Source organism: Melopsittacus undulatus, chromosome 6 (assembly GCF_012275295.1).
Source record: "Melopsittacus undulatus isolate bMelUnd1 chromosome 6, bMelUnd1.mat.Z, whole genome shotgun sequence".
Taxonomy (NCBI): Eukaryota; Metazoa; Chordata; class Aves; order Psittaciformes; family Psittaculidae; genus Melopsittacus; species Melopsittacus undulatus.
This window is the reverse complement of record NC_047532.1, coordinates 73762603-73773259: the sequence shown is the minus strand read 5'-3', so window position 1 is coordinate 73773259 and position 10657 is coordinate 73762603. Positions and strand designations below refer to the sequence as shown.

The window sequence follows — 10657 nt, the reverse complement described above, 5'->3', positions numbered from 1 at the left end:
GTGCTGCTATGGGTGCAAACATGGTCTCACCATTATTAAAGGAGGATTGTACTTCAGAACACAGTCTAGGATTTTGCTGACTGCATCTATTTGTTCTAGGTACTTGCATTTTGAGGACTGGATGTTGAATTTGAATGTAACAATAGCAAAATGCTTATATTGATTTGGCTGAATACAATGAAGCAGCAGATTTCTGTCATTGGAACGTAAGAGAAAATAAGAGCTGCAGAAGACAGCATAAGGCATGTAGAATCTCTTGAAGATAATGTTTCAGTAGAGAATAGATACTTTTCCTGTGCAGGTCTAGTGCTCAGTCACTTAATGCAGATTAACTACAACTAATATTACTTTTAATTAATAATAACACATCTCATTGCAGTTAAGAAGACACTATTATATAGTCTCTAAGATTTTCTACTTTGGTAAGTTCCCTTTTTTTTTCCTGTCTAGGGATATAACTATTTACCTGTTTCCAAAGGAGTCTACAGGGAAATGCAGGTGGCCCTAATGCAGGTTTTTAGTTGAATACAATTAATTCATTCAATCATGCAACTAAATTACTAAATACTAAATAATAAATGGAATATTATGATACAGAATAGAATAGTTGGAAGACACCTACAGCAATCATGTGTTTCATGCCGGTAATGTAAAGATTTAGGTTGTTTTGTGAATTTTGATGTAAAGCAGTGCTGACCTTAACAGAAAAGCTAGTATGAGTTGTAAGGACCCTGGTTGTTTAGCTCCTTAAGGGTGCTCTTGCATGTACCCGCATTGTTGGTAACATGCATATTAAAGCTTATTATTTAGTAATCAATGCAAAGAGAAAAAAGAGAAGAAACATGAAACTTTTTTAAAATGGAGCTAAAAAACAGAAGGAGAAGAATGCATACTCAGCAGGAAATGCGAAATAGGGTAGAAGTAACTTCAGCTTTCTTCTTTCCACCCTCCCTTAGGACTTCTGTTCTGCTCACACCTCCACGGGTCATTACTGAGATGCTCTTTTTTTTTAAAGAGGAAGGAAAAACCATCAGCAGCTGTTTGTTCTACTTGAGAAGGAGAAACTGCAGTTTTGGGGGGATGGAAATGCTGGTGAGAGCAGCTGTGTTTTTGAGTCCTTTTCTGTTCTGCAACGGTGAGTCTATGGAAAGGTCTCCTGTTCAGGATGTTCCTTCCCTGGTACTGGTGTGTCTGTGTGTGTTTGTGCAGGGGTGGTTCTGTCTGGGGAGTAGAAATATGGAAAAAAGGCCAATATCTTTGTGTGCTGCTGGCTTGGTGTTCTCTTGTTTCAAATCCAGTGGCTGCAGGGCACAACAGTGCATGATGGCTTTGGAAATGCTGCCTATGTGCTTAGGGTACACAGATCCCATATATGTTGTGATGGTTATTTCCCAGAACACAGTGAGTAGCCCAGGACAAAGAGTTTGGGTAGTGCATGTTCCCAGGAAAAGGGGAGAGGTTTGCAAACCAGGGGAAAAAGGTAAAGAAGTGTCTATGGAAGCACAGGTTCAAACCCAAAAGTGATAAAAATGTACTAGAACAAAGGCAATGGGCCTCATAGGAGAATTTAACAAGTTTTAGACTTCTTTGAACCTTTTCTTAAGTTTCTTGTATTCAGCTTAGTCTGAAAAAGCAGAGTCTTTCAGGAGAATAAATGCACAGTGGAGGAGGGAAAGCCATCAAAGCTGTGGTTTGCTCTTAACATGTGGTGCTTCCCAGAAGAGCCCAAAAAGTGATGTTGGGTGGTGGGTGCAGATACCAGCTGTGACCTTGAGCTGGGAAACTAGGGTGTGAGACAAGCGTCTTCCTTCAGGCCCAAGACTTTTGCTAATTCTGATCCTGTTCACTTGCCTCCAGGTGTTTGCTTGCTTGCCGGTAAGCACCAGGCAGAGCATGAGGCAAACTACATGCTTGGCATGACTTCATGTCCCCATCTGCTTTCCTCATGCCATGCTGCTTTTTGTTAGCCCATCATTTACACTGGCTGCCCATCCTTTTGATTTGGTGGGTTCCACTTGCTGATGCTCTCACTATTGCTTCATCACCCAGGAGCTGCTTTCATGTTGATTGCTTTTTTTCTTTAAATGTTTCTTCTCCATTCTTCCTGCAGCTTTTCTGAACCTGACTGGCCACCCTGAGATTGAGGGTGTATGGAAGGAATCTACCACCTTGCCGTGTGTCTATGTGCCTGTGAAGGACTTGGTACAGAACATACTCAAGTGGATGGTGGTCCGTGACCAGAGTTCTGTCACCATCTTTCGGAGGGATGACTCTGGCGACCATGTTCTCCTGTCTGACTACAGGGGCAGGGTCAGTGTAGTGAAGGATGCAGCAGGGAATATGTCTCTCCACATCCTGAACCTGGAGGTCTCTGACAAGGGAACCTACATTTGCCAGGTCACCTGGAGGGACAGCAGTGACAACCTGATAGTAAGAGAGATCACCACTGAACTGAAGATTGTTAAAGGTAAACCCTAGAAAGAAGGTGTGCAAGAGTGGAAAGCTTGGCTCAGAAAGGCTGTTAGGAATTAGACCAGGTGGGCAGTGACCACCCACTTTGATGCAGGAGCATTTTCCTGAGCAGTGTTAAACTCTGGCAAGAAGCAGCAAATAGGTCAGAGAGAGGAATTTTGCCCAAGATGTGGCACCCTGCAGTTTGGAGGCTGGGGGAGGATTTGTGGCTTCTCGTGTACCGATTTGCCCCTAGCTCTACCTGTATCCAGCAGTGCAATGCTTCCAAGGATGTGCACCAAAGGGGAACTTTCTGGAATATTGCATTGCTTTTCTTTGACTAAACTTCATCTCACGTGACTGATCTCCCTTTGCCTGGGCAGTGATGATTTACAGAGGAAGGGGGATGTCATCAACATCCACAACATCCCAGCAAATGTGTGTAGAAGGTGCAATGGGTGATATAGCTGGTACAGTCACAGCTAAATCAAGCTTAACCTGTGCAGATAGGTGACATGAAAGCAGTGCCCCTCTTCCTCCTGGGAAAGCACCCAAAGCCAGAGAACTGCCATGGCAAGAGGACCTTCCCCACCACAACTAGGGCCAGTGTGACCTGGATCCCATCTGCTTTGTCTTCCAGTGGCAGCAACCAAGCCCATCATCAGGGCCGGCAAACTGGGGCTGACAGTACCCACAGGAGCCAGGACCAGTCTGACCTGTGTGGCCAGCGGGTCCCCCCCCATCAGCTACCGCTGGTTCAGGGGCACCCCAGGACAGAAAGCCCTGCTGCTGAGCAGGCAGGCTGAGCTGGTGTGGGACAGCCTGCAGCCCTCCGACACTGGGAAGTACTACTGTGAGGCGGAAAACAGGGCTGGGGCCGGGGCTGTGCAGCAGAGTGACGCTGTTGAGCTCACAGTGACAGGTGAGTCCCAGAGTCACAGCTGAATGGAAAGCATCTGTATTCCTTCCAGAATGGAACAACATTCCTACTTCCCTTCCCTGAAAAAGGAAAATATGAAAAGTGTTAGACTTCTGAGCTCTGAAGCACTTTGCATCATTGGCTCCAGCTTTCTATCCTTGTTTATTTTCTGTATTTGATTTCCCCCCTCATCTTCAGAGGAGCTTCTCTTTTCTGATGCATGGAAGGTTGTGTCTCTGCCTAAGAGACTCTATGTGTCTTAGTGCATGAACATAGTAGAAATTTCCTGTCTTTTAGATCAATATGGAATGTTCTGGGTTTTGCCCTCTTTTTAAAGGGCTTCTTTACTTGCTTCCTGGTCTAGAATGAAAGCTGCTACAGTGGGAAGCAGAGCTATTATCTCTAGTGGCATATCCAAGTTATGCAAAAGCTGCTTCAGACCTCACTGGGAACAATCTACCTTACTACAGTAGGTCTGCTTCTGGAAACTTTGTTTTGGGTTTATGTTTCATTTGAATTTATAGTGCCCGACCATTTACACAGCAGTGACCAGAAGCTAAGGGAAGATGCTGACAGTTGCTGACTGTTCTTGCAGGAAAAAAACCCAAATGAAGATGGTGATCAGGAGCATCTCAGTAATCTCTTAGACTCCACCACTAATACATGGGGTAGTGAGGCACTGCCAAAAGAAGTGAATGTTGCATCCCTGGCCATGTTCAAGGCCACGTTGGACAAAGCCTTGGGTGACATGGTCTATTGTGAGGCAACTCTGTCCATGGGGTGATCTTGAGATCCTCTCCAACCCTAACTATTTTATGATTCTATGTATACCTAGTATGTATATATATATATAGTCTGTGTATACATCGTATATATAGTGTACATAGTATCCATCCAATGAGTATATGTAGTACCATACATACTCTCTCAATATTACAATGTATATATTGCACTCATTTCTAGAGTTTGCCTATTTTCACCACCTTGTAAATGCGATGGAGACATTCTCTTTTGATCCTATAACTATAACTCCAGATCTTCTGGTGCTAAAATTAGGATTGGAAATACACTGTGAACCTTTCACTCCTGTTTGTTTTGCAGAACCTCCCGTGACAGTAGTGACTTCAGAGAATGATGTGGGATATCCAGAAAAGAATTATACAACTCAGAGTAAGTGGAGAGCAAAACAAACCTAAGAATGAGATTAGGGACCCAAATAGTCCATACCTCAAGCCTCAAAATTAGTGTTCTGCTTTTTGGCTGCAAATTGTATTAACAGCTGTTCTCAAGGGACCTAGATGATTCATGGCTCATGATGCATGATTCACTCTTTTGAAGACTGAAGTTTTTAAGGCCAGAAGGAAGCTTTTATAGTTGAAGCAGAGTTGTTGCTGTGCTCCCAAACAGTAGTTCATTTCAATCTTTCCTTTGAGTGTCAAAACTGGAACAGCAGAAAAGCCTCAGTGTGCAACTCAAGCGTATTTTTTATACATCCTCAACTTTGCTGTGACATGGCAGGTTTAGACATGTTCAAACGCAACTGAACAGTATGCTTGAATGAAAAGCTGAGACCCTTTATTTCGTGACATGTAGAGCAACTATTCTGCTCGGTGCACAGTCTCGGTGAACATCTGCTGGCTGTCTTTATGCTCACAGTCTCTGAGAGATGCATGTACAGTGAGTTGGACTGGTTCAGCCACACCAATTTAGAGCCACAAGAGCAAGATGCTGTCAGGATGCAAACAAGTAAGGACAGGCATATGCATACAACCCCACGTGTTCATGATGGGGCTGGCTGCTGTTGGCCTTGGGAAAGTGGTCAGCATCATGTAACTGCTTCTACTACCATGACCCAGGAGGTCTTCTCTGTTTGAAAGTCTTCTGCTGTATTGCTCTAGATGTCCAAGGGACTCGCCTGTCCCTGTTCCTCATCATTCTGATTGTGGTGGTGTGTGCTGCTGCGGTTTTGCTTGTCATCTTTCTTATCATTTGCATGAGGAAGCCCAAAGGTGGTGAGTAGAATGTTCTGGAAAACTTGACTGTATTGTGTATGCCCAGCTTGATTTTACCTATAAATGTTTTTCTGGGGCTGGGACTGGTACTGTGCTCACTGCTTCCAGTGGCAGCTCTGGCATCTGCTCATACAGGCAGTCAGTCAAATTGTGCATGGATCAAAATAGGTGGTGGAAGCTCTAAAGAGGTGGAGTAGTCCCTTTTCCTCAGAGAAAAGCAGTTGCTGCAGTTGAGGGAGGTCTGCCAGGCACTAGCTGGAGAGGAGCCCAGAAAGGCAGCATTGCCCTGGTGCTCCCACACCACTGGGTGCTGTGGGAAGGGCTGGCATGGTGATGAAGCAGCCTCTGCCACATTCATCCCATGCTGGTTCTGGGAGGGGTCTCGGTCTCTACACCCTTGGGCCATCCTGCAGTGCTCACCTTCTCTGCCATGCTGCCCTCTACTCTGCCTTGGTTACTTTGGGATGATTCCTTCCCTTTGGTCCCCACAGATATCCCATGACTCTCAAACCAACCTGCTGGATTGAGTATGTTGATCAGATCTTTTAAGGTATCTGGTAGCAAGTTAATCTTGTCTTGCTACTTTAAAATACCTGTTTGCACCAGCTGCTGTTCAGTATTTCCCTTAGTACCTGGAGGGAAAGAGCTCATCATTAATTCTCCCTATTCAACAGCAGTTCATTTCCTTTCTAGTCTTCAAATGTTGGATATATTTACTGAATAATTCTGTCTTTTCTGTGCTAATGCTAGAAATCTCCTGACCACTTGCTGAGAGTCCCCTTGCTCGCTGAAGCTCTCAGCAGTGTACAGAGAACACACTGGAGTTTTGGTTTGGGTTTTTTTAATACTGATGGCCATAGTTTTCTCCTTATCCATTTGTGTCTTTAATTGCCTTTCTACAGCTCCATGGTACCTATTAATAATAATTATTATCAAATACTCTTTTTTTGCCTTTTTTAAGGAATCTCGAATAACCTCTTCCCAAATTGTTCTTTACTGAACAATTCTTACAGCGAAATTGTGGGAACTGGGAACTTTCAGTTTAACTTTCAGTTTCTAAACTTTAACCCTGGTTTCAGTTATTTTGACCCAGTTGTGCTACACCTGGGATATGGGTTGTTTTTGTTTTCTTGAACTGCATCCTGGGAATAGGAGTCATCTCCCACCTAGCACTATCTCTAAGGTTCCTATTTTTATTCTGTCTTCAGAGGCTGCTTTCTCGTATCAAGAAAAGACAGTAGAATTTATTTTTGAGAATATAATTGCAAATTATTGACACACATTTCTGATTATTCTTTTCTAGCTCAGACCTATGAAGTAAAATTGTGAGTATAACCCTTTATCTGACATATTGGTGAGTCTTTGGGGACTCTATCAGAAAAGGGGGGGGGAGGGAAGGTGCTGCTTAGCTGTCAAGATTAAAAGTCTCTTAAGCAGTACGGATTAAGACATTCAAAGTTAGTCTGTAGTACACTGTACAGATGATCTGTAGACTTTCCGTGTCAACAAATAATGTCAGAAGAAAGATCTTCTCCTTTGCAATATTAGAATCACAAAAACTAGCAAGAGCTGTTTATTAACTCTTCAGCCCAATAAGGCCCATTAAAGATCACAGCCAAGGATAAATTCCCAGTGTTTTTCCAAATGCAAAGGACAGGAATTCCCCTTCTAGAAAGCTAAGGCTCTGGATGCGCAGAATATACTTTGATTTATCCTTGATATATCCTTGACTGAATCTGCCTTTTTTAATTGCAGCTGTGGCAGGAAGTTATAGCTATTTCTAAACTCATGTTTCAGCATTCTGATCTATTCATAACCCATGGAAGCTATTCTGAAAAGTTTAATAATCCAGTGAAAACAAGCAATGAGAACCAATTATCCAGATATAAACTGAATTGCTAATGATTAGAGTGCCATGGGAGAACCTGCCAGCAGTACTTACCCAAGATTTTGTTCTTACCCAGCATTTTAAGTAACAGTTGAACCCTGAGCAACTGAACAAGTGGGTGATGGCATTTCTCCTCAGAGGATTTACCACTATTTTAAAGATATTGGTTATCATAAGCTACATGGTGGATATGGGCTACATTCAGTTCCTCAGCTACAATCTTGAGGGTTGGGAGATGCTTCAACTACTCTGGTTGCAACTCTTCTTTCCTACTGTATTTTGATTTTAGCCATAACTCAAGGGCAGCAGCTGCTTCAAGGTGTGAAAGTGCAGGTTACTATGAGGAACCCATCTCCACTGAAAACAAGTATGTGATGGAGCCCATGAAAGATAAAAGATCTGAAGAAATAAATATGAAAAAGAATGAATATGACTGTGCTGGAAACACCATGGAATCTGAATATGAAGTAACGGACACTGCGTGAGAACCAACTTATTGCTACACGTAGCAGTCCTGAAGAGCACTTTCATTCAGGCGAAATGTATCTTCCTATTCACCTTAACCTCTCTAAAAATAGGTTGGACAAGCAGTTTTTGCTCCTTCATGACTTGTGGAACCTTAACAATCTCTTAAATGAAAACACAAAGCTCTTTGAGATGTTCTCTTACAAACTGCTGTATAGATCTTCTGATTTTTCCATTTTTGGTTTCCTTCCACCCCCTCTGTAGAAGAAAGTCCTTTAAAAGCCAGGGTATGCAGATCCCAGATCAAGAGCACTGTACTAAACTCAGTGCTTTGCGATACCAAAAGGATCTGCATTCACAGCCTTCATGTAGTAGGGGTAGAACCAACAGTAGGAGGGGCTCAACATCCTCATCATCTTTGAGTAAGAAGTGCAGAATGAGTCTGGCCTGGGAATTGGCATTTCTCCTCCCACACGCCTGAGTGTTGCATGTGTGGTAGAATGTCTTAAATGTAAGATAGCCCTTAAAGAAACACTGAAAGACAGATTAAGGACAGGATAAAACCAAGAACTCTACCACCCTAGGAGTACAAAAAGCACTGTTCTGTGCTCAATTCACCTTTCTGCACGATATGCAGTAAGATGCAGGCACACTTTCTATAGTTTTGGCACTGGACAGCTTGTCTGGCTCTGAAACTGCAAAAGGTACATTCTGAGTCCACTTTCTCTGTTCTCTTTTTTAATGCATGTGTAATATTTAAAAGGAAATAGATGCTTTTCCTAAGTTTGTGGGTAAGACTGTTTACACACTCCAAAAGTATTTTGATATGAATATTTTTGTGTGCCAGCAAGCACTCCTCAAAAGTTGCTCATGAAATACTTTCATCCTGGCTTAGGAAGGAAAGGACAAGTAGGGAGCTGAAAAGTTTTGTTGCTCATAATTTCTACTATCCTAAGTAAATCTATAACATGGATACAGCAGATCTATGGGAGAACCTTTTTATAATAATTGGGCAGTACCATGTCAGATTAAAAGCCATGCAGGCAGATGTAAAACGAAATGAGCAAACTGAGGGGCAAGGGACATATTGGTGATAATCCTGGATACAGGATTAGTGGGCTCTCAGATTTGCTGTTCACACTTGGGAAAGGTGTGCAATTCTCTGAAAGCATCAGCTCAAAATTCACTAGCAGTCCAAGAAAGTATTAGATGCTATTAGGAAAAGCATTACAACACAATAGAAAACAGAAATAGAAACAGGATTGTGATAATGGGCTCATGGAATGCTTCCATCTTTTATGTGTGTAGGTGTCTCATCTTGAAAGGGTTTAACAGAGCTAGAAAAGTTACTGAGAAAGATAATTAAGGCTCAGTAGTGGCATGAAAACACTTCTGTGCAAATGCATTATACTTTATCAGCTTTCTGAACCAGAAAAAAAGAGAAGAATGAGGCAAAATGTGGAGAAGATGAATATGGAGTATTCGTTTATGGTTTCTCCAAAGATAAAAGGAAGCAAATTTCCTGAATTTCCTGTACCAGTTTTATTTCTCTTTAAGAATGTGCTTAAAAAACAAGAGCTGGGAAACCCTGATTTCAAAATGGAGAGGGAACAAACAGCAACTTTTGCTAGTGATGATGTCTTGGAAAAAAATTGTCAAGATGTACATACAACTTGTTGTAGATATGGAGAAGCAAATGAAAACCATTAAACTTCATGACTGTAAAGTCAGTAGATTTTGTTACACTTCTCTTTATTTTGGCAGGAAGAGTGAATGTGCATGAACATCTGTGTGTGCCCAGGAGCATATTAGGTCCCTCTACTTGAAAGAGTCACTGCTAGTCCTATTTGAGGTTCAGAGCAGGTGAAATGAGATGTTTTGGATGTGAAAAAAAGTTACTTCCATTATGAAGTGTGTAAAAAGCCAGTGAAGTCTGACAGTCTCTCTTTCTAAGGAGAAAGGTGAGCAGGGGAGGAAAACTATTGCAATATGACTGCAAGGCACACAGTTATCAATAAAAGAGTTTTCCAGAGAACAACAAATCACGACTGGATAGTGTGCTAATGTCATGACAAAACAACAGTGTTGAAACATCCCAGGAAACTAATGTTTTCTACTCTTCCAGTTCTAGATGAGGTTGCAGCTCTTGGAGCCCTTCAGTAATGGTATCATTCTTTAAAAAGGGGGGTTTAAAATGTGTGTGTGTGTGCACGTGTTTGGTAGGGAGGGGTTCAGAAGGGAATGCCTCTGTTACTGGAAAGTAGCCCACCTGTCCATCCCTGAAACAAACTTACTGAAGGGGGAATATGGGGCTTCAGCGCTATATGAAGCAACTGGGAAGCAGAAAAGAACCTGCTCCTGCAAGTTTTATGGTTGCAATAAGCAAAGCTCTGAAGTCAAGCAACAGGGTGAACATCTGAGCAGAGAGGTAGACGTGTCATGTACTGCTTGAGGAATGAGGAGAAGAGTTTGCTATTTCTGTAAGTGCTGGGGTTGGTACAGCCATCCCGACCAGTGGATTTGGCTTTTCAGGAGAGGGTGGCATTTTGTATGAGCAAAGAACGGCAATGCAGCTGGTGTCATGAATTCTTTCCTCTTCTGTTTAGTCAGATCTGTGAGCTAGCCTTGGCTGGACCAAATAAGAATGTCTCAAGACTTGCAGTAAAAATTGCCTTCTTTTTCTGAGTGCAGATGGCTCTTTTTGAAGAGAGCTATACGACATTTCTTCTTCAATTACTTAAATATAAGTTGTTTGCTCAAAGCTTGGTACTGAGCTTCACCCTCTTGAAGGCTAAAAGTTTCATTTCATCACCAGGAAACCTGTAGCAAACTTCTCTAGCCTCTGGCATACTTTGTCAAAACACAAGTGTAAGCTCTGCAGAGCTGGTCCCTAAGAGTAGTGTCTGCAGTCCCATCTGCACT

General features: G+C 42.5%; 1 protein-coding gene across 2 annotated transcripts; it reads left to right on the top strand.

Moving 5' to 3' along the window:
* The first annotated feature begins 370 nt into the window (after positions 1–370).
* LOC117436312 (V-set and immunoglobulin domain-containing protein 4-like) lies at positions 371–9465 on the top strand. Of its 2 annotated transcripts, none has more exons than XM_034064281.1 (8): positions 371–422; positions 1016–1135; positions 2111–2467; positions 3092–3373; positions 4472–4540; positions 5269–5382; positions 6686–6707; positions 7560–9465. In XM_034064281.1, the coding sequence occupies exons 2-8, from the start codon at positions 1081–1083 to the stop codon at positions 7753–7755; spliced, it is 1095 nt and encodes a 364-aa protein (XP_033920172.1). In that variant the 5' UTR covers positions 371–422; positions 1016–1080; the 3' UTR covers positions 7756–9465. The 2 variants fall into 2 exon arrangements, with proteins under 2 accessions (XP_033920172.1, XP_033920173.1); XM_034064282.1 differs by having other exon boundaries at positions 6686–6736; positions 7560–7690.
* The last annotated feature ends 1192 nt before the right edge of the window (positions 9466–10657 follow it).